This window comes from Vombatus ursinus, unplaced genomic scaffold (genome assembly GCF_900497805.2).
Source record: "Vombatus ursinus unplaced genomic scaffold, bare-nosed wombat genome assembly UNPS02004596.1, whole genome shotgun sequence".
NCBI classification, from domain to species: Eukaryota; Metazoa; Chordata; class Mammalia; order Diprotodontia; family Vombatidae; genus Vombatus; species Vombatus ursinus.
The window spans coordinates 2,475,469-2,500,089 of NW_020944374.1; the positions used below are offsets into that span (position 1 = coordinate 2,475,469).

General features: G+C 42.7%; 1 protein-coding gene across 1 annotated transcript in view; it reads right to left on the reverse strand.

Annotated features, from left to right (window-relative positions):
- TENM1 (teneurin transmembrane protein 1) overlaps positions 1-24,621 on the reverse strand; it is a 540,368-nt gene that overhangs the window by 73,441 nt on the left and 442,306 nt on the right. The window contains exons 18-20 of the mRNA XM_027838584.1: positions 12,969-13,218; positions 4,813-4,833; positions 2,087-2,319 (exon numbers count right to left, since the gene is read on the reverse strand). Coding sequence (XP_027694385.1) covers positions 2,087-2,319; positions 4,813-4,833; positions 12,969-13,218 — 504 coding nt within the window. The remainder of the gene's footprint in view (positions 1-2,086; positions 2,320-4,812; positions 4,834-12,968; positions 13,219-24,621) is intronic.

Here is a 24,621-nt window from a genome sequence, read left to right on the forward strand (position 1 = left end):
GAGGAAATTGAGCCAGATAGAGGTTAGGTGACTTGCCCAGGGTCACAGAGCTAGTAAGTATCTGAGGCAGGGTTAAACTTAGGTCTTTCTGACGCTAGGCCCAGAGATCTCTTTATCCATTGCTCCACCTAGATGCTATGGTGCCAAGCTGGGTGATTTCCAAGGTTCCTTCCCACTAGATGGTGCCATGACCTTCCTCTCAGGGTGGTAGTGAGGCTCATATGAGCCAATGGATATAAAGGGCCCATCATCACCCACATATTTCCCTTCTCATCAGTCACAGCTTCTGCCCCCAAGGAGTTTACAATCTAGCTGGGGAGATGAAACAACAGATAATAATAACAAGCACACTATCTAACTTTCCATGGGAGGGCAGGCTGGGAAAAGAAATTCAAGAAGGGAAAAGCCATTGGATCTAACTTAATGGAAAACACAGGCCTTAAGGAAAAGCGCAAGATTTAAATTCTGAAGGGAAATGGGATTTCATCCTGACATTGCAAATGTCAAATGGTGAGAAAAGGAACATCTGGCATTTGATATAAATAAGAGCTGAATTTTGGAAGGGGTAGAGTCGTGATTTCATCACGTGGGGAGTTCCGAGTGTGGAAACTCCCTCCTACCATGTCATCTCATCTGTAACTCCAAGTCTCAGAGAGTCTCCTGGGGGCAATGAGGTATTAAAAGGCTCGCCTGAGGTCCCCCAGTTAGGCATGACTTGAAGCCAGATTTTCCATCCTCAAAGGCCAGGCCTCTATCCTCTATACCATGCTGCTACTCAGGATCTTCATAAGGCCAGCTAGAGTCGATTATATGTTTTTAATGTGTTCAAAAGATAAGCAAGACAAGGTCTGAAGGATAGCACTTCAATGATCCAGGGGAGACGGAAGATGCTACGAGGGTAGAATAAAAAGGACTCTTCAGATGAGAAAGACAAAGATTAAGGGAGCATATGACTGAAATCTATGATTACAAAAGAGAAGGAGAGGGAGAGGGAGAACCCTGACTTGGACACAAAATCTTGGATGTAAGAATGAAGGGGATTCCCTCTGCAGCTTCAGAGAGGTCACTTTCAAATACAAAAAAAGCAAAGTCCTACCATACACATGAGGGAGTCAACCTTTAGAACTTATCTCTGAGGTGGTACAATATAGATTATAAACAACTTTGAGAAGGATTTAGGTAAACTCACTGATGACAGATCCATTCCATGACAGCAAGAGCAGTTCTGGATGTTGGAGGGAATGTTCTTATCTTCCTATTATCTGTTCTCTGGCCATCTTCTCTATAGCCTCCCATGTCTCAACACAACTACCCAGCCACCCACACCAGAAACCAGATTCTGAACCCCTAGGCCATCAACTTGTTTCTTAATATTTTGGTAACTGTATTACAATATAATCAATTTCCTTTGTAATCTTATTCATGTTATTTTATGCATTTAAAAAACATCCTGAGAAGGGGTCTACAAGCTTCGCCAGACTGCCAAGTGGGTATAAGGACACACAAAAAAGGTTAACACCCTTGGCCTAGAGGAGCTTGTGCTTTAAGGCCCTGTTCCTCTGAGCAGTGACTGCCTCTCCCCAATGCCTTTTCAGCAAAGTCCCAGCCACTGGAATCACTCGGTTCCCAACTTTCCAGCCATCTCCTTCATAGACTTGGCTTGTGTATGGGCTTACCTTTTCTTTTCCTCCCCACCATCCTCCTACCTGTTCTGGAACCACAACCATAACTGAATTAACTCTGGATAGGGTGTAGCCTCACTCACCAAGCTTACAATTTTACAAACATAAGTGTTCTTCCTTAGTCACCTTTCTCTAGCTGTGTCATTTCTCCCATTGGAATGTAAGTACCTTGAGGGAAAGGGCCCTCTTCTTTACTGGTATTTGTATTCTAAAGGCTTAATACAGTGCTTGGCACATAGTAAGTGCTTATTAAATGATTTTTTTATTCATTCATTCACTGAGGCAGAAATAAAGGACAACCATGACTTTTCTCAATGTCAGAGGCACAACTGGGACAGACCAGAGGTCTGATCCAGTGTGATCATTCTTGTGCTTTCATGAAGTATAACTGGCCACTTTCTTACCTCTGGGGCTGTTGAGTGAAGCTTCTGATGCTCTCCCTCCATCTCCACAATGACTCTGGTCAAAGGGAAGGCATTGATCACCTGTTCCCGCCACTGTGTCAAAATTCTTCGCCAGATCTTTGGTTTCTCCGAGAGATCTCAACCTGTAGACTCTTCTCGTATTTGTGTCTGATAGGTAAAGGGCTTCAGACACTGGATCCACAGCTAGATAGTATTTGTGAGCAGGACTTGTGCTGAGGAGAAGCAAAGCAAAGCTTTATGTAGTCATCTGTTCAGCGCCTCTCCTTCCTTTCCCTCCCCCCCCGCTCCTCTGATCTTGGTCAAAAACAGAACGATTCTTGACTCTCTGAACATGCTTCTATTGTCCATTTTGTACCAAGAGGATGAGCCAGATCCACCATCAGGAGGTTCCATACTTGGAGTGGTTTTTGTTTGTTTGTTTTACCAGTAGTAGGGAAGAGATTAGAAGAGATTACACACTCCTATTAAATCACCTTTTTCCAGTTCACTGGATCTCGAGCCAGACTCTGGAAGATGGCATATTCATTTAGGTCTCATCTATTGACTCAAAGAAAAGAGAGGGGTGGGAGCCATCCATGCAATTAAGCATGCCTTGGCATGCCTCTTTACGAAGTAGAACATCCTACTACAATCTGATGGTCTTCCCTGCTGCCTGTCCCCCAAATATATTCATGGATAATAATGTGGAGATAGGAGGCTTGTAGATTCAGTGCTGGAAAAAACTCCCGGGCAAACTGGTGCTGAATCTGGGGGCCTCCAGGGGCAGCTTCCAGCTCTGGGACCAGCAGAAGAGGTATTGTGATGAAAGTGGAAAGACTCCCAGCAGAACCCTAAATTGACTTGGCAGTCCCAGCAAACAGCACATTGTGAAAACAAAGATGGCTTGATGCAGGGCTTGTAAAACTTTACACTGAGTTGATGTTTCCTCTTCCAAAACTGCCAGTCAACTAACATCCTTCCAGAATGATGAAGGGGCTGTGACCTCACCTGGAAATAGCCTTCATCGCTTTGATAATGACTTTCTGCAAGTTTCAACAGAGTTAAATGAATCATGCTTTGTTTAGGAAGATAGGCTCTTTCTCCAAGGGAAATGTTACCCGCACAAAAGCACTTTGGAATGCATTACCTTCATCCATTATTGAATATCACTACCATGCCTGTGAGGGAAATTTGAATGATCATTCTTCCCAAACCTCAGTTGAGGGCACCCAATGACAAGTAGGTGGTAAAGGAGTGAGAGTGTGTATGTGTATGTATGTATGTGTGTGTGTGTTTGCGTGCACGCACGCGCCCAGGGTTGCTAACATGTCAGAGGCTAGACCAGGACTAGAAGTCAGCTGAAGAAAGTATGTGTGTACAATTTCCATTGTGGAGGTTCTCCAAATTGCTTTTGCTCAGGGTGTCAGGGCTGGCATTGAGAAAATGAAATAGCCCTGAATACCAAAGTAAAACCTCATGGATGCCATTTTCTTGGCCATTGATGGACTCCAGGAAAGCAAAACCAGCAAATTCAGAGTTGATGTAGTTCCACAAAGAGGCTGTATGCTGATTCCCACATGGGCTCGGGAGCTTGGAAACAGGACTGACCTTTGGAAAATTGGCCAAAGCCCATAGAGAAGATGATCCAGAAAACACACTGGGCATCAGGAACAGTGGCCTTCAGCCTTTGTAATAACTGGAGAGTCTGGAAGAGCTAACCTTTCTCTTAACCTTGCCATTAGATTTGAGGGCACTTGAATGTTAGATACGCGTTCAGGCCAAGCCTAGGAACCTAGCAAAGATCACTTCATTCATGCTAGTTCCAATCACATAGCTTGTTAAACGGGCAATTAATGCTTATAATTAATACTGTGTAACATTTTTCTAGCAAGCTACCTGATAACCAAGGCAGCACACCTGGCATTCAGGCAATGGCACTGCACAAATGTGACCCCACTGAAAAAAACCTTCTCAGTGCCATGTGGTGAAAAATTTGCACTCGGGAGTGAACACATTCAATGTTCTCCTTTGTGATTCCAGCTAATTTAGGAGAGTTTTGGCATATGGAATGCACAAACACATGGATCACAAGTAATCACTGAAACTAATTGCAGGTCTATGGCATTCCACATTTGCCTATTACTCTTTCTGTGTAGGAAAAAATATCAGAGAATCACAAAGTTTGAGAGTGAGACAGTACCTTAGTGACCGCCTAGTCTAACCCATATATGAAAGGAATCTACAATGGACCTGAGAAAAAGTCATCCAGACTCAGGTTACAGATCCCCAACGAGTGGGAACCATGCCCAGACCCAGCACTGCACTGAAGCAGATGAAACCTCCACTATGCTTCTCTTGAAATATCCACTAGGTCATTCATTATACTGCCTCTATCCCTGCCCAAAGCTTGGAAAGTACCGAGTCCATTTTTACTTAAGTTCTGTATAGTGGGATCACCTACAGCTAGAGCTCCAGGACCTGAGAAGACAACCCTGCTTTCGTGTGATGTACTCATTCTCCAGCTTCCATTTTCTCCTCTGTATTTTCTGATGCCAAACTTTCTCAAAGTTCCTTCAATAAAGCTTCACTTAGTAGAGCCCTCTTTACTTACCTGGCTTACAACTTCAAATTTCACACTATTCCTGTCAATTTATTTAAGAAGGAAAAATTCTCTGTTACAACATACTGAGAAATAGGCTTCTAAGTGGGAATCAGGGTTTACTCACCTGTGTCTGGTGTCTCTGTTTCTAATGTGCACAAATGATCCAGGAGCGGCCAGCCAAAAGAAAAGAGTGGGTGGTCAGTAATACTGAGCAAGTCAAATCAAGGCCAATATTCACCTGCCTAGTGAGAGATATTTTAGCAAAAGACTCTGGATGCAAGGATATGGGAGTGCGCCTTGTGACTCCAATCTGCTGATTTGACTGAGGCCAGGTGAGTAGAGCTGGGTAAAGGATGGAAGGCTGAGGTCATCAGCTATGTTACAGAGGCAGAGATGACCTGCCAAAGGTCAGGACTTTTGGTTCCCTAGTTCTGTGGGCAGCACTGGGCATGAACAAAACAGACACAACAAGCAGGAGGTTCCAGGGCAGGTGAAGATGTCAACATCCTTGAGGGTAGGTACTCAATTCACTGACTTGGGGACAGACAATTCTTGCCCAAAGAAATGTCTATGATAGTTTCTTAGACAGCCATTTTTATCTTAAAGCCTTCCCTGATATCATGAACAATAAAAAAAGAAGGTGCTATCTTTCATCAGCTAAAATAGAAAATGTTTATATACTTTGGGATAGCAGGATAAAAGAAGACACACAAATGCCTCTATTTGGAGTCATTACCGATTTCGCTGTTCAAAGGGAACCATTCTCAAGACTAGCAGAACTCGGTCACTGGTAGGATCCCAGGGATTTGTCTCAATGGGTCAAAAGGAACAAGAAGGATTGCTGATTGCTTTTCCCTGACTATCTCCCATGCCTCATTTTTGCCTCCTGGCTTCTCTGGCCTCCTTTGGGACACAGCCTCAATCCCAGAGGCCTTTCTTGGCCTCTCCCACTGCTAATACCTTCCATTCACACTGTGGGCATCTTCTATATTCCTAGTTACTTATAGGTTGTCTCTTCCATTAGAACGTGAGCTCCTTGAGGGCAGGGACTATGTTTTTCTCTTTCTTCATCTCCTAGTGCTTAGCACAGTGCCTACCATATATTATTTGCTTTCATAAATACTTAATGACTAATTGCCCCAGGATCATACTATTTCTGTGGCTTCTTGTTGGAGGAGCTCCACCATAGGTCTCAAAGTACAACGTAAGGGCAGAGCAGCTTGAGCTAACCGCTTATATGAAAGTCTGGAGCAGGCAGACCCTCACAATTTAAGAAGCACTGAAAGGGTCAAGAGTGGAAAAAAATTTAAGAAGCCCTGTAGAAGACCCTCACACAGACACAGGTTAGAACCTTGAACGTGGCCCCTTGGCATTGGTTCTGAGAGGGGTGTTGAGCATATTAAAAGGCTTTGAAAATTTTGGATTCAAGTCCTTGCTATGGAATGTGACAGAACAGCTGAGAAGGGAAGGAGGGAGGCAGTATTTGACTTTCTTGCAGCTACTGTTATTGCCAATAATTTCAATGTGAAATGGAAAAGATGGACTGGATTATGCAAAGCAGCCCCTCTCATTAATGTCTCAGAGGGAGGATGTAAAAATGACCACAGTTATTTTGAAGGCGGGAGCTTGCTTCACCTCCGAGTCAACCTGGTGAAACTCCTGCAGCCAGTCTGACACAAGACTTAGCCTGCTGTCTAGCTAACCACTTATGACATGCTGAGATGCCAGTGTGTGAGCTCTTGGCAGATCCAGGTGCCCACTGACAGCCATCACCTGATGAGGAATTCCAAAGCTTTTAGGTGGTGGTGTAGGGGGTCACTGGGGTGGGGATGGGGGTGCCATTGATCTGCTTGAGATCTTGTTTGCAATCTCAGTGCCACAAAAGGAATCTGTACTTTTCATACTTTCCTAGCTTCACAGCAATGCCAAGCTATGGCTCTGGAGCCCTCTGCCTGCCTTCACCTATTTCTTTCTTTAGTTTTGACTAGGGCTGACCCTTGGTAAAATCATGAATTTTTGGTGTTCCCCCTCTCTGTCTTTTTTTCTCAGGTAGCCACAGCCCTCAAACTGCCACCTACTTAAGGCTATACCCCACCTCTCTATGATGAATGGATTGTGCCTTGGATCTCTCTCCTTTTTAACAAAAGTCATCTCTTTTGTGTCTCTCAGCCAGCAGTCACTTTGGTGAAAGCAAATCTGATAAATTAAAATGTGTTAAGTTATTAATGACTGGTAACAACATAGTGGGTTAAGTTTATATGAGGTTGTATTTTTAAGGGATGATTCAATGCCAAAGGAATGAACCTCTAATGGTAGAGACTTCAGGTACTCTAGCAGGCTGGAGAGTTGGGGGAGGAGATATCACTAGGCAAGAGAGACCTCTAATAAAATAACAATGCATAGGCAACAGTCTAGTCTGTCTCACACATAAGGCTGGCCCTATTGGCTGGGCAACGTCTTCATCCTGAGAAGAAATGGCCCTTCTTCCAGTCCCTATCATCTCCAGGCTCAAACATAAAATCTTATTTCTCTTTGAAAGCCTTCCTTTCCTATGTTTCTCATCTTCTTATACTTTACTCTCCAACTACCCCCGAAGCTCCTAGCCCCTGCCTCCATGATCCAAAGGTACTGACAGGCCTCCTTGTTGTTCCTCATACATGACATGTCATCTCTGGACTCCAGGTCTTTTTACTGACTGTTCTCCATACTTCCCCAATGCTTGCCCTTCTTGTTTCTGCCTTCTGGCTTCCCTGGCCTCCTTCAGGGCTCATTTCAAATCCTGCCTTCTACAGGAGGCCTCTCCTGGTTCCCCACCCTGTCCCCTGTCCTCCCTCAACCCACAAAGCTAGTGTCTTCCTTCTAAGACAGCGTTAGTATGTTGTCTCCCCCATTACAATTTAAGCTTTTTGATGGCAGGGACCATGGGCAGCTAGGTGGCACTGCAGTGGATAGATTGCTGGGCCTTTAGTCAGAAAGACTACTCTTTCAAATCCAGCCTCAGACACTAGCTGTGTGACCCTGGGCAAATCAATTAATGTTGTTTGCCTCAGTTTCCTCATCTGTAAAATTATCTGGAGAAGGATATGGCAAACCACTCCAGTATCTCTGCCAAGAAAACCCTAAATGGGGTCACAAAGAGTCAGACACATCTGAAAAATGACAACACACACACACACACACACATACCATGTTTTTGCCTTTCTTTGTATCCTCAAAATTGAATATAGTGCCTGGCACATAGTAGGTGCTTAGTAACTGCTTGTTTACTGACTGGTTCCCCAGAGCACTGAAATAGAGGATCCCTTTGTTTTGAACCCTGAGTATGCACAAACCCTGCTCTTCCTGGAAGCCTTTCTCTCTCAACCTAACCCTGACTGCCCCTAAACAAATCACATCAGCACGCTGGGCCTTACTTTCTTCTGTCAAATGAGAGGAAGTTCCACTAGATGGCCCCTGACGTCCCTTCCAGCTCTATATCTATTACCCCTAAAGTATATGATTTTTTCCTTCTCTATTTCTTTTTTAGGAAAGCACCTAATAAATATCCAGAGCACAGCTTGGCATAGGAAGGCGCTGGGCCACCACAGATGCAGGGTTTATGTTGACATCAGGAAGGCCTGAACTTCCAGTCCTGACTAGGACATGTAATAGCCATGTAACGCTGGCCGAGGCAAGTCATAGGACCTTTCGGAGTCTCAGTTTTCCCCTCAGTAAAATTAGGGGCTTGGACTCAACAACCATTCAACTTTTATAATCTCAAACAGAATCCTGAACAACAGGAGTAGGAGTTCTATTTGGTTTTGGAACAGCTCATTGCCAGTCATCCTTAATGGAGTTTCTAGTAGCATCACTAAATTAGCAGATGAGAGGGGTACAAGGTGATACTGACCACTTGGATTCTTGCAAAGCCCTTGATAACAGAACTTATTTTTACTTTTTAAAATTGCTCTAGATAACATCAGGAGACCCCAGAGTGGCTCTATGCCCCTAAATAAAAAATGAGGAACAGGATGACATAGTACATGGAGACTGACACCTCAGGAACCAGCACTGTTTAGCCTGGAGAAGGCTAAGAAGACTCAGGGAGACATGAGTGCTAGCTCCAGTTATCTGAAGGACTGCCATGCCGGGAGCTGCAGATGGAAATTACAGGAGGACATTTCAGACCCCAAACATCTGCCAAGGGGGAGAGGCCAAGGAAAGACAAGGTGGTACAATAAGAAAAGATGTGAATCAAGAGGCAGAGAAGCTGGGTTCCAGTATCAGACCTGTTCCCACCTGCCTGGGTGACCTAGGCAAATGCCTCCTTTGTTTCTCGGACCCTCCAAGGTTGCACTTTCCAGTCGAAATCTGGGATCCTGGGATTCTAGTCCATGTGGTGCCAAAGTATGAATGAACGTATTTGAACCTGGTAGAGAGAAAACATCTCAACAGGGACAAGCCTAATGTCATGGAATGATGTTAGGAAGCATGACTGGATCTCAAAATACTCTAAACTTAAAGATTCACAAGAAGCTGCTCAAGATGTAATAATTTGCTAGATAGGCAAATGGAAAAATGCTCAGATTCATGTGTGTGTACACATATCTACATATATTTACATGGATGTATATACTCAATACTTGGCAGTGACAAGAAGAACCTAGGAGGTCTAATTCTGAGCTCTGTCTAATTCCTTCACACTCTCACTTTTCCATTCACAGCTCCACCAGTAGTCAATAGTACAACAGATGACTTAGCTCAGGATGGCAGCCACCATGTACCGGGACAAACAATTAAGTTACTTGAACAGAAACCTGGGACAGACAGAGTGGCTGCCTCCTCACTGAGGCACATAACTGATTTTTACCTAGAAAATTTCAGTGTGCTCACAGTTAGATATGGTGGCTTCGTTGACACGGAGCCCCATTCACTGGGCCCTGTTGGGCAGCATACGAGTATAGAACAGAGAAGGCAGGCGTAGGCACTGCCTGACGTTTGGTTTGGCAGAAGGACAAGGGAATGAGGAATTCAAGGGACATGGTCACCGAGAGTATCAAGATTGTGAAGAGAGGAAAGTGAGGTCAGAGCACATGCAAAGTGGGAGCAGAGGAGGTGCTGCAGGCCCCGCTGAAGCTACAAAAGAGGGTTAGGAAGAACAAGGCTGAGGGAGAGATGGAAGGCCGAGAGGTTAGGATCAGAAGACAAAGGGCAAGGATAGGTGACTTCTAAATGTGACATTTAAATGAAGAGAAGTACCTGAGAAAAATCTTCCTAACTTTTGTTTGTTTGTACAGAGATCTACCCTTTTTCCTTTGAGAGTTCATTCCCTTATGAGAGTCAGCTGAACAGAATCAGAGAGGTATGATAGTAAGATGCCAAACAACTTGACAAAAACCTAGAAACTGAAAAAACCATGGTGATTTGACACCAAACATTTGCTCAACAGTTCTCATATTTACAAATCCTTTTTTTTCAGTCTTCGTCCTGATATTTGGCATCCTGCTACCAAAACCTAGGCCTCCTCAGGGTTTCGGGAAGAAGGCCAAATGTTTTCAGACCCAACTTCTTTCTAAATCTGGGAACAATCACCTTGATCTGTGTGTCAGATTTTCTGAAAAGAAATTTGCCTAGCCACCATTGAAGCCCTCCTCTTGCCTCACTGTGGTCTGGAGTCACCTGATCCTACATTCTTAAAGGTTATGTCAGCTGAGCAGAAGCTTTGGAAGATCCTACATAGCCATATAAAGGCTTTGAGTATGCCAGTCATCTGAAAGACAAACTGGCTAGGCAGAGATTCATCACCACACTGGCTGGAAAGTGCTCAATTTTTCCTCCAGAGCAATTCTTGAGGACCTTTGATGAAGCCATATAGAACTTACTATTTGTGCTGCCAGAGGCGGCATCCACACTAACACCAACACAGGTTGTTGGCCAAAGCTGTGCAGCTGCAAAGTAGGTGAACTCCCATCCCACTGCTGGGAAGGTCTCTTCCTATGTCCCCACTGCTCTTGCATGGGCCAGGGCTTTCCAGAAGTGGAAGAAGCAGCATTTTGCAGACTGTTGCTTTTCTTTGGACTTGCTTGATCTGTTCTGAGCTTGAATTTGCCTCTGTACCTATTTTTTATTAGCAAAGGGATTTAATATCTTTTTTTCCTATGGTAACATTTGTAATTATAATTAAGAAATTTATTAAAACTGGAGTGAATTGATGTGAAAAAAGGGATGGGGGCTTGGGACTGGAAGATTTCCCCAGCCAGGCAAGAAGGAATAACTCAGGCTAAGATAAAGGGGACAGACGGGTGCCAAAGCAAACATGACAATCAGGAAAATTATGTATATAAAAAAATTCCTAATGTACTTGTGTGTGTGTGTGTGTGTGTGTAGGTACACGTGCCTGTATGTGTACATAAGCATAGACAAGTAGTTGAGTGTTAACTGAAAATTAACCAAAGTTTGTTCAGTACTTTGAATGACCTTCTATAGTGCCTTCTGTATTCACTGGTTGTTCAATAAATGTTGATTGACTTCATACTTTCCTTGCTTCCAGGCCTAATTTCTTGTCGTTATTCTTTAGGCTCTACTGTAGGAGAACATAGGGAGGCCAGATAATTCCTTCCTCATTGGAGTTGACATATGGGGCAGCCACCATTTTATGAGGCAGTCCATTAGATGGTACCAGAAGCTTCTTGGACCACATTAGAACTATTCTGTTCAGTTCTCCAAAGCATCAGAGAAAGTTTTTTTTTTTTTTTTGGTGAAGCAATTGGGGACCCCTGCCCAGGGTCACACAGCTAGTAAGTGTCAAGTGTCAGAGGCCGGATTTGAACTCAGGTCCTCCTGACTCCAAGCCTGGAGCTCTATCCACTGCACCACCTAGCTGCTCCAAAAGTTTTAAAATAGTATCCTCACCCCAACCCTAAATGAGCAAATGGCTCTAGAGGTACACATCTGTGTCCTGCAGAGCTAGAATGGGAAAGATGGGCTGACTGAGATCACAGGAACCGGAAAGGACCTCAGAGGTCAGCTAGGCCCATCCTGAGGAAACGGAGCTCCATAAGGTGAAGTGGCTTGCCCAGTGTCACACAGGTAGTAAGCATCACAGGTGAGATTTGAAGCCAGATTTTCTGACTCTGATTTCCAATGTATCAGGCTAATTGTCTGATTTGTGGGCTAGGAGATGTTGAACAGGCAGAAATTCTCTTAAAATCTACTGAAATATTACATACATAAAGACACCCATGGGGAGGAGATGAAAGTGTTAGATGGTATATTCTTTATGTAGGGCTTCATTCAAATAAATATTTTCCCAGTATCCTGCCTACTATATGTAATGGGAATGGTTCTTAGTTCCATATACTTGCCTGCTGATTCATTTCAGAGAAAGAAGACATTCCTACATGTTAACCTTTTCAGTGCCCCTATAAATCAAGCTTTTAAGTTTGGAGACTAGTTGGGGGGAGTCATATCATCCATTTAGGCCATGGATAGACTTCATAACACGTTATTATTCTTGCATACCTGAATCATTAGGCTCCTGTCTAAATTCCCAAGGACCTATAACTGTACAGGGAATGATCATCTATGTGGAAGAGTTTCTCTCCCTTAGCTCTGAGGAAGTACAGCTATTAAGGTCATGGGAGCAGTCTATGAAAAATTGGAGAGGTCAGCCAGTGGATGAGGCATCCATTCTCCCACACCCATTTTTCCCCCTTTATTTCCTTCATCTTTGCCACCTCAGTCAATTGTAATGCTCAAAGTGAACATTTGAGAATGGAAGCAACAGATAACACCTTTGCTGGAAAGTCCAAAGCAAGTTTGTGGACGAGGGAAAACTACTGGGAATGGCACTGTCCATGGGGAAGTGTTGTTTTCTCCTGTACGTGAGAGAGTGACAGGAACTTCTATCTCTGCACTATGGCCTTCTTTATGGTGCTGCAGCCCAGCTGTCAGAACTTACTACAGTAGAATAAGCAGGAAGCTTAAAGCCAGAGAGAAGACCTGGCAGAACCCATATTTTACTGGAAGCGTCCAATTGGTAGCAGACTGTACTACCAAATTTTATCCCAACAAATCTGGATTAGTTAACATGCACGTGTAGCCCATGTTTCATCTTTTTTTGGTATGGCTGCTGATTTACCACTAACACATTTGTTTAGAAAGCAGTTGCTGCTGAATAAAGGGTAAAACAGACAGGATGGGCCACGAATTCCATAGTACATTAAAATTCAGTCCAAGTAACCTTATATCTGCTAACACACTTATCCATAGGCCAGAGCAAAGAAATCCAGGACAACTTACCTTAATTCCAAAATACTAATGGAATTTCCTGATGGAAATATTCTCCTTACAAAATTGAAGTCCCCGATATAAACACTGCCATCGGGGCCAGATGCTAAGGCAACTGGAGCAAAAAGTTTATTGTTGTGGGCTAGGCCATTGCAGTTGGTGCAGGCAACACTTCTCTGGTGCCCATTTCCCATGATGGTTGAGATGACTGGAGGCTGCTGGGAAATGAACATGTTTTCTCCATTCCCTTTATGCACAATTCCTAGACAGAACAAAAAAAGGAAGAGGAATTAGAGATCATCTATCACGTAGCCCTGGTGACTCTCTGTTCTCTTTGACATAATCTGAGCTAGAGAAAAGTCTCAGAGATGGCATATGAGATCTGAGTTCTAGTCCTATCTTATTATTGTTTGACAGTATGAGTGAGGCAAGCTATTTTACTGCCCCTCATGCTTCAGTTTATTTTGACGCCCCTCCTACCTCAAATGAGATATTTCTGTAGCTGTAAATTATGCCCCTCTATTTTAAGGCTATTTCTAATTAGGCTGAAGAAAGTATAGTTGAGCACATCACAGCCAACTAATAATGATCTCCCTGTTCCTTTTATACTGTACATTCCTCAAATGGATCTCTGATCTCATCAATTGGGCTATTCCTTCCAATTAGGCAAATCTCAACCCATCCCTACCTGTCCATCCTGTGTGACTTTTGCCCATGCCATCCCACAGGTTCACCACAGGGAAGCCACTCAACATACTGGAGGTCTTCCTCTCTTCCTTCTAATATCACGAGAGTATCAGTAGAAGAACACTTAGGCTGTCCACTTGTCATACCTTGTCTTCACCGCATAACCTGGACATGTTCTTTTTCAATCCTACATTTCCCTGGTGAAATGCTTTACATCTGTTTTTTTAGAAGCTCCCTATTAGTCACATGGCAGAGGATGCTTTCACCTATTGTGTATCTCTGCATTGCCATATAATAACCGGTCAAATACTGCTATGTAGAGATTATCTGTGGCTAATTTTTCATCTCTAACTGGTTTTCTCCTAACACACTGGGCTATCTTTCCTCTTCACACAACCTGAGCAGAGGCAGAAAACTCACTTGAATGAGTACCCTAGCAAAATATCACGAAGGTGACTTGCCACTGTTGCTGCAAATATCTGTCTATTCATCTATTTATCACCAGGGCATCCTGTCTGCATTTCCACAATGCAGACAGGGCCCTCCATGCATCTTCTGTATCTTGGGATTCACTGTCATTTCTTCCTTTCACCAGTGGAGATAACAGAGATACTGACTATATTTTCCAAAACATTAGTTAACACTTTTGAGGGCTCTTCTCCTTCCTAAGTCTCTAATTCCAAAGGTATCAAGAACTCCAGAGCAGGTGAAATGTCCAGGATGTGGAAACACGTTCGAGTATATTAGGCCAGAGTGACTGCCAAGAAGTGAGGGAGCACTTAACTCCTGAGCAGTCATACCTACCACTCTCCCCCAGCCCCACTCATTTCACTGGCCCACTAGTATTGCTCTAAGTATTCTGAGAAATGCTTCCCTCAATTTTCCCAGCACGTGACTCTCGACTCCAGAGTCCCACAATAGAAAGTATTGATTTCTCAGAGACAGTAATATTGCCAGCCCAAATAAATAAGAGAATAAAACATGCACAACAATATGACACCAACATTATGGAACAGAATCAGAAGCTGCCTTCCAGGAAACTGGAATCCTACTTATCCCTCATCTCTTAGACTTCAGATCCCACTCTTTCCCCTCCCCTTCCCTCCTTGGGGCTTCTTTTTCAAAGGCAGCTTGTGCTTGAGGCAGAACTTTTCACTTTGTTAATGAGTATGATTTGACAATGTAGTCATTTCTTAGAATTCTGAATATTTAATTAAGGAAGATGAATAGAGCAGTGCTCCATGCTCCCAGGACAACATTTACTTTGAAAATTGACTCTATACTCCAATGAGGATGAGCCATGCCACAGTGTATGAAAATAGGGCTGACCAGACAACAGTGGCATTGAAAGGAACTCTTCCCATCATTAATAACTGACTCTCCCACCAATGAGACCATAAATGTGGAAACCACTGTGAAGCATGTCAAGTATTTCAGCAATGCACTGTAGGGCATGGCATTCAAAAATCTTTCCAGTTATTGGCTTAGAAACAGCAGATGGGGCATTAACATCTATATTCTCAGGTAGCTCTCATATGCGTGTGCGTGTGGATGTGTGTATCAGTATAATGGTATACTTAACAATTACCCTGAAAATGACATGTTATTACTAGACTCCTGGCAATTTGAAAAACTAAAGATGGCTATGTGAAAGCATTCCTCTAAGTCTGCAATTCTAAAACTCCCCTTTTCCATTAGAAAGCCCAGCAGTCCATCAAAGAAGAATGATTAAAGGAAAGAAAACATAAGGCAATGTGCTTTCTGATTACATCTCTACACTTTCTGTCTTGCTTTCATGCAAGGAGCTGAAGTGCCGATGTACTGAAATTACCATTCCTGTTTAAAGCCAGAGCAATCGGAGCAGAAATGGGCAAAAGCCCCTTTTGTATTGCATTGGAAAAAATAGATCATCGTGAAGGTTGTTTTTGTTGTTTTGAGAATCTGTTTAACCTTCCATTATACAACAGTGGGGCAGGCGATCTAGCAATGATGATTTAACACCAGTTCTTCTACAAGAGGTTGCTTTAGAAATATTGTGTTTATGTTCCCAGAACTCTTGATCAATTACCAGTGCCCCCTTTCCATTTTATTCCACCATCAATGCTCATTTTGAAAACAGAAGCAAGTGATCCTGAAACTTAGCACACAATATTTATGGGAAAGGCCAAATTTCTGCTATGCTTTGGCCATCACAGAGTCAGCAAAGAAAGCCCACAGGCTCAGACTTGTCGGAGTCTGGGAACAGGGCACTGTGTGTTTACTCCTCCAACTTCTCCCTCACATTGCAAAAATTTAAGTTAGTTGTGCAATAAGGCACACGCATAGCTAAGCACTTGGCTAAGCCCTCCTACTTCTCTACTTAGAACTTTGGAAGTTTATAAAGAAGTTTGAAATGAAAATTTCCCTCAGAAGCCAGTGGGTGGAGCTTTATGCTGATTTTAGAGAGGGTACCATTTTTCAAACTTATGAATGAGGGCCACAATCTATATTTCTCTCAGGAGCTGACTGAGGGGACAGAAAAACAAGCTGGGAGATATGCCAGGGCAATCAGTGGAAATGCCTGTCCCTGCCCCATGGCAAAAATCGCTTGGTTGACAGAAGCTACTGCTTTATTTCTGAGGCTGAGGAGTTTGAGAAGATTATTTATTCATTTTTAAGAGACGACAATCCACAATCAGCAAGTACCCTGGACAGCTTCCTCCTGCTCAATCACGTTCAGAGCATGCACCAATCATTGTTAACCCTCATTTGGCAGCCAACATTAGGGAATGGATTTGCTATGATAGCATATGGCAACCAGTGACCTGGCTTTATGATGGGTGAGCAATGTTGACTGTTAATGCCTTATAACTTCAAAGACATGAGTTCTTCTAAGAGGGACAGTTTATTTTGAAAGCTATCTTGTATTGTATAATATGAGTACCTAATGTGTACCCCCCCACATAGACACATATCCATTGAAAGTAGATACCATATGTGTATGTGTGCATATATATATATATGTATATGTAAGTATGTATATATGTATGTGTGTATATACACATACTCTTCAGGCACAATATTTCAAACTATTCTTCTACAGCCAACACCTAATTTTCAGGAAGATATAATTGCTACGAGTGGGTATGACAAATGGCCTGGAAATGCTACCTACTGGAAACCACATGCTGAATAAGGGATTTGGAACCAAAGAAAAGCAGAAGAATTAAAGGACAGCAGGCATCCACTCTAATTAAAATGTCTTTTTAACCAGTAAGACAAAATTAGGGGGAGATAGACTTGTTTCTAATCTGCTCTCTGAGTTGGATCGAAAAGAAGCAGCTGCCTAAAGAACAGCCTCTCCCCTTCCTACCCCCACCTCTTACCCCCCTCCCCCACTGAAGGAATCAGAGTAAGAGAATTTGGAGAGACTTTCCTCTTGCTTTAATCAGGTAGCAAAGGCCAGCTGACCCGAGGGGAAAATATCATTGCTTTCCAAATAGGTCTTTTCAAAGCAGCTTTTTTGGGTTTATCATTCCTACTTAGAAAACAGTTTTTGTGGGTGGGATTTAGATTAGCAGAGCACCTCAGGAGAGGTGTTTGTGTCCAAGGTCACACCAAAAGGCAATGACTGAGCTGGCTCTAGGCCTGCTTCCTGGCATTCCGATGGGTTCTTTGACCAGCATGGGGGCTTCAGATGTAATGATAAAATGAACAAATGCTCCCTTTTGAAAAGCTGGCCAATGTGAGGCTTCTGACTTAGACTAAACCCTGAGAAATAACTTGGCACTGATGAATGAAAAACTAATTAATGGTGAATTAGCATGGAAGGAACAAATTCATGCAAGTCAGGAGGCCCCCAAAGCCAACTTTTCTCAATCATTTCCTTCTGTTCTCAACTTTGAAGGTGGTGAATGGTAAACTGTAAGAGGATACCAACCAGGGAGCTCACAGCTGGAGGTGAGCTTGATTGAGGTCAGTTCCCTCTTTTGTGTTTAATGTCAAGGACAAGCATGTGGGAAAAGACAACCCATCTAAGCCAAGAAAAGTTGGCGAGAAAGAAGTGGTTTCTGAAAATGTCAAACTATTTCCAATCAAAGCAAAAAACCTAATAATTTAATAAGTGACACATGCCCTTTCATATTTGTACTATTTAAACCCTAGTTCTACTTTTGACAACAGAAAAAGAAAAAGCTGACATTTTCATTGGGTTGTAGTCTCGTTCAGTTATGAGACCTGGTGGTCCTTGTGATCTTTGCCCAATATACTTTCTGAAAGACAGATATGGACTTTGGACTCTTCTTTGAAAAAGGAAGAAGAAAAAGGGATAGAATGATAATAATAACAATAATGACATCTACATAGTTCTTTAAAATCAGCAAAACATCCTGATTCTTCGAGAAGTGTCAAAAGTCACCTTTAGGTAAGAAAGCTGCTTTGGAAAGACCATTTTGAAAAGCAAGCAAGGATGTTTTCTCTTTGAGTCAATAACTCACTTGAGCCTTACAGGAGCCTTGTGCCTTGTGTGTCACTAAAGATAAGATTATCCCCATTTTACAGTTGAGAAAATTGAAGCTCTAAAATGTCAACTGGTCACACAGCTACTGTCAGAGGTATGATCTGAAGTCCAGCACCACATCTCCTATGAATGTAGTCTGGTGGTACTGATGAAATTGGGATCTGGACCCCAGAAAGGAAAAACCCTGGACTTTCCCACATGGCCAAATCCCTGGCGTTCCCCTTGGAAATGACAGGGTTATGTGCCCACCATCCAGTTTGAAAACCCTTAGATTTTAGATTCTCCTTACACCCTTTCTAAAGCTTCAGCCTAGCCTTTTGACCTTATTCATATGCATCTTTCTTCCCTGGCCCTGAAAAGAACCTGGCTTCTGTTTGTCTCTCTTTATCTCCCTTTGAAAGCAAACTTCCCCTTTCGGTTCCCTTCATTATCTATTCTCATTGTCTGTTCAAATCTCTCAGACATTCCAAATGGAAATTCTCACCTGGGCCCTTTTTTTTTTTATCACCTCCCCCTTCAACTGGCCTCTCATTCCATTGTTTTGCCTTCCTGGTCATTTCTCACCCTTAATCCTAGCTAGGCTCCAGGACCCAGGAGTTCTGTTTACCCCAGCTTACTAGCCACTCCCATCCAGATCTCTTTAGACCCCTCCTCCTGTCACTCCAAACTGCTTGGCCACTCCTAGACCCCTCCCCCAGTCTTTCTGTACTTAAGACTCATCTTTGCCCCATTCTGATGCTGAGCTGTTCTCAAGCCTAGAGGCTGAGACCCTCATGCCCGCTCGTCCTCACATGGGTCACATGGCCTATCCACCCCAGCCCCCACTCAGATGCTGAGAACCTCTCACACCCAGAGGCTGAGACTCTCAAGCCCGCTAGTCCTCACGGGCATGATTTGGCCTATATGCTTTATCTTTAATAAACTTTTTCTCTGGCTGGAAGAAGAATTGGGTTGAATTCTTTCAGGCAGATCCATGCCGCGATCTGGGGCTTTCTCCCAGCACCCCCAAACCTCCCGTGATCTTGGGGTGCCTCTCTGCAACTAGGAGCACCCCAAAACCCCTACACCTCTTCAGTACTGGTCAGGGTGGTGGGGCAGTCTGCTCAAAGAAGGCTTGTAGATGCCATAGACAGACAGACACACATCCTTGTGTTCAAGAGGCAGCCCCTGTGATGGAAAACAGTTATATTATTGGTTCAAGCACCATCCTAAATCCTGGTATTAATCTTCTTTACATCCTATGTGACAGACATATATTCATGTCTCAAATTTGGCTTTCCTCCTTAAGTTGCTGTTTCTCCCAAATCAGCTTCTTTCAGCCTCTATCCTTACCAGAGTGAGAGAAGGCTTCTATATTGTCATCTTAGTTTATTTCCACTCTGCCTTTTTTTTCCCCATATGTCTTATATAAGGCCAGTTATAAGGAGAATTTCATCTTGAAACTGATAATGGCCCAAGCCTATGGTCCCAGGTTTGGTTGTGTTCCTCCATTCTATGGTAACTGGCCTCAGTGGAAAGATTCAGCTATAGAAGCACTTTTACACCTAGCCCCTGGGGGTTACTAAAACCTTTGCCCTTAACGATGTGTTGACTCATTCAGCAGGGATCAAGTTGGCCCACAAGTGTTTGGGCTGTACTTGGTGCTAATGAAGCTGCTGGTTGAGGCCTGCTCTTCTTTATGCCTATAATAAACCTCACTTCACACCATAAACAGTGTGGTACAGAAGAAGAAAAGGTGAGGTTGCAGACAGAGGGCCTGGCTTAAATCCTAGTCCTGCTGCTTATTACTTTTGTGACCGTGGATAAGTCAATCTCCTCCTCTGCAAAATGGCGGGGGAGGGGGGGCAGTTTGGCCAGATGGCCTTTAAGGACTCTGAACTCAAGAGCTAGGAGCCTATGAACTGTTAAGTCTCTCATGGAGTCACTTCCTGTACCTTTTGATTCAAACCCAAGCAGTGCTTGGCTCTTGGCTTCCCTGGCTTCCTTCAAGATGCAGTTTAAATTCCATCATCTCCAGGAGGCCTTTCCTGGTCCCCTCAGATGCTAGGCAGGGTGGGGAACCTGTGGCTTTGAAGCCACATGTGGCCCTCTGACTAAATCCAAACTTCACAGAACAAATCACATTACTAAAAGGATTTGTTCTGGAAAACTTGAACTCAGTCAAAAGGCCGCATCCAGGGACCTAGAAAATCAAATGTGGCCTCAAGACTGCAGGTTCCCCACCTCTGTGCTAGTGCCTTCCCTTCTCAGTCACCTTCCATGTACTCTGTGTATATCTTTGTACATAGTTAGTTATTTACATGTGTCTCCTCCATGAGACTGTGAACTCCTTGAGAGCAGGGATTGTATTTGTACTTTTCTTTGTATTCTCAGCACTTAGCATAATGCCTGACACATAGTAAGTGCTTAATAAATGTTTATTGATGGTAGCATGTCATGATAAATGCATACATTTGCTGTTTAAATGTGTGTTCCCTAGTATTTTGGGAGTTAATTTGGATTAAAATTTTACTGTTTCTTTCTTTAGCAAACCACCAAGTGCAAAAAATCTTGAACAAAAATGATCAGGCTTCTGTGTGAGAAGGCAGCGGGGAGTGGGGGATGGAGTGTGTGAAAGAGAAGTTTGAGAGATTTCAGAGAGCTGTAAGTGTGAACTCAGAAGTTCTGCGAAATTTGGCAAAAATAAAAAGGTTCATAAAACGTTCAGTTGTAGAATTTTGCTCCTGGTGTCTGGTGAATATGGGAGGGTCATTTTCAGCATAAGATTCTCCATGTCAAGGATTTTAAAATTCAAGTGAATTTTATGATGCAAATGAGCTTGTCTGTGGGAAGGAGTCAGACTAATATTTTCAGGTAAAAGGAGAATTTGGCGAAAATCATTATCATCACAATTTGGTTATGTAAGAATAAGGCATAGATTAAAAAAGGAGGGAAATTTGGCTTTGAAATGATTCCAAAAGGAGCAATGTCACCACTGTTTAAATTCAAATTTATATCAATGACTTATTGCACTCCATTTCCTTGTTTTTGTCTGTGGTGAATGAATCTGGATGAATCTACATAGGCTGCTTACTTTGGGATACAGATGTTAAAAAATTTAGACCCCTGCATCCAGACAGCAGTCCTAACCTACTTCTATGCCCTCTTCTGGTCCCCCACCCCATCTGGGTGTGGCAAGTTGGGGGTGAAGAGTGAGGACCTTCCCTTCTGCAGTTGCCTCTTGTCTTAGAAAGGGGGATTTGATGTTATCTTGTTTTCTTTGGCTTACAGATGGTCTCAGAGGACAAGAGCACCTGCCTTTCTTGGAGCTCTTTTCCCCTTTTTGAGGACTGTGCAGCTAAGAGACTCTTTGGCTCATTTTAGCCAACAAGGCACTCCAAAGCACCCCACAGAAAGAACAGCTTAACCAGGCTCTGGGAAAGATACCCTTCTGACTCTGTCCCATCTGCCCTGACATGGTTTTGCTACAAGTTGCAACATCTACATCCAATATTTCATCTGTGGGTATTATATGCACATATTTTTCTCTCTCACGACCTCTAACTTTGTATGTTTCCATTCTGTGCCTATTTTTGTGAGGCATGAGTGTGTATGAGTGTGTGTGTGTGTGTGTGTGTATAAGAGAGAGAGAAAGAGAGAGATTTACTGTAAATTTCTCATACATAGGGATTGGGCTAATTCTCATCTTGATCAACAATGATTTGCATATTTGTCTTTGAGCTAAGATTTCTCCATTATGATCAAGGTATAATTTGAATTATGTGTGCTTAGTAAATTTAAACTTCTGTTTTCTAAGACTTGTGAGAATGTAAGGTGTTGGGAAGAATCTGCTAAGACACCATTGCCAACGTGAAAAATGTCCAAGTTCAGAAGACCTTCGAAATCTGTTTCCATCTGTTTCCAGAAACAGTGCAGGTAAAATACAGAGAAAATGAATGTGGCCAGGCATATCTTTCTGAGTTCTCACAGCTATGGCAGCATAATTGTAGTCTTGTCTAGGTATGAGCCATCTTTCTGTTTCTGTCCAAGCGCTAAGGCTGTATTTGCTTGTACAAACTGGGAAAGAACTCTGAATGGTTGCAGCAGAATGCTTAAGTTGCAATCTCCAAAGTGGAAAGTGAGCTGGCCTGGGATTTGTAGCTTTGGACTCCAGACCCCCACATAAATGTAAATTCAACAGATAGTCCTGAGATTTGAAAACATTGCTGTTAGTCCGGGTGACTAGTGGACAAAAAGGATTAGATTTTTGGCTTTCTCTGTAGCTCTGGATGTGTAGGATACTCTTGGTTTGTTTTTTTTTTTTCTTTGAACAAATCATACCGTTCAGTCAGCCCTTGTGTTCTGGCTATTTTAAAGTTCATTTTAAACTGTACCATGTAGCTCTAGGAAACTACTCTAAGGCAAGAATCCCTGGCCCAACAGCCATTGGCCTTGAGCAATGAAGTATGTGGGCTCCCTGACTTTCTTCTAAGCTCTGACTGGTCTTTGCAGTTTGATTCCCTGTTTTGGCTATTATCATTCGTCCCTTGGATACACAGTACCCCTTTTCTTCATTTGCTGACCAGTTTCAAGGGCCTCTTTTGATTTGAACAGATATTCTTTTGGAAACAGAGAAAGAAGTTCCAAATAACAACGGCAAACCCTGGAAAAATAAACTGTAGCAATTCCACTGTGTAAGACCAGAGTTTTTATCTTGAGAATTGAACAATGAGCAAGTAGAAGAAAAAGCCTTAGTCTTGCTGCATTAGTTCTGATGAATAATGTACACAAATGCAGGCCTGCTTTGAAATATAGAGTTGACTCGTAAAAGATACCTTAACAACAGAACAAAATTAGCAAAGGATAGAAAAACTAAATAATTTTAATGGCATGCGGGTCAGAAAAGGTTTGGACCACAGTGAAGCAAGATACTTTGTCCATATTAGAAGAGTGGATTTTTTCTTATAAAAAGGGATTAAAAAAAAGTCAATGCCCTTGGAAGTCTGACTGTTTTTCATAACTGATGATGCAGTAAGCAAAAAATCCCTTTTCAAGGACTGAGTGTGAAGCATGTATGCCTCTAAAACACTTTGTAAACCTGGAAGCAGAGCATTAATGTCAGATATTATTATAGTTCTTTTATGTCCATTTTCCTTCCCTTGATTGAAAAATTATTTTATTATTATAGGATTATAAGCCTAGGGGACCCTCCAGATGAGTGAGTGTCTATAATAAGCAGACTTAAGCTAGGAGATGATTGTGTCCCATTCAAAGGCACAAGATCAGAGGTAAAGAAAGAATGATTCTATAGTGTTGCTTTTGAAGATGCCAAGGTAAGAAAATAGAACATAGTGTGGATCTCTTGAAAACAATGTGGACCACAAGAATGGGGGTGGGTGGTTGGGAGGTGGGGGCATGGATCTGCCTATCAGACAGCTAGGCATCACAGTTGATAGAGTGTGGGTCTTGGAGTCACAAAGTCCTGAGTTTGAATCCTGCCTCAGACACTTCTAGCTGTGTAATCCTGGACAAGTCACCTCTCATAGCCTCAGTTTCCTTATTTGTAAAATTGGGCTAATAAAAACCACTGCCTAGGAGGACTGTTGTGAGGACCCCATGAGATACTCCACGTAAAACGCTTGATTTTATATCTAGATTATAATGAAAATGTCAACTTGGAGTAGTGATTTTACTCTCAAAGAACCTATTCATGCCAAGATGAACTTAATGGTGCGTCTTCAAGGAACCTGAACTCAAATGAGAGGATCTGTGAACCTTTTGGCATCTTGTATAGCATGGCTTCATGGGAGTAAATGGTTGAAGGATCTCACTTATTGCTTGAATAGTTTCTACTTGTTTTAAGCTTTATCTATGTTGTATCCTATAATGTTATTACTTTACTCCAAATAATTGTCCCTTTCATATGTGGTTTGGCTATCATAATGTGGTATGTTGTATATGAATGACATGTGGGTCTAGAAGCTTAGGAAGAGAATTGAGGAGTCAGAAACTGGAAAAATTGCCTGGTCTAGGGTAAAGCATGCTGACTTTGGAGTCCAGGGGCCCAGATTGCAGTCCGAACTCTGCTGTGTACTACCTGTGTGCCTATACCCCTCCTTGGCCTCTATTTCCTCATGTGCAAAATGAGGGGGCTGGATGAGACGCCTTCTGAGGGATCCATCTAGCTCTCGATAGCTCTGTTGCTATGTGTGACTTCGAAGTTTAATAGGCATAAAGGATGGATAGCCTACTGATTGGCTAATAGACGCTTAACTAGTATTGACATAGAGATATAATAGTTTATCAACTGTATAATGCTTCTGGATGTACTTTGATAAGCCCTGCAATATTGTTAAGAGTTGAACTTCCTTTGTGGGATGGACTCCATTGAGGTTAGAGATACACCTTACTATTGGACTGCCATCCTATTTTGATCTTGCAATTACATTAGATCAGAAACCTAATGAGGAAATTCATTAAATTACTACTAGGAATGATTAC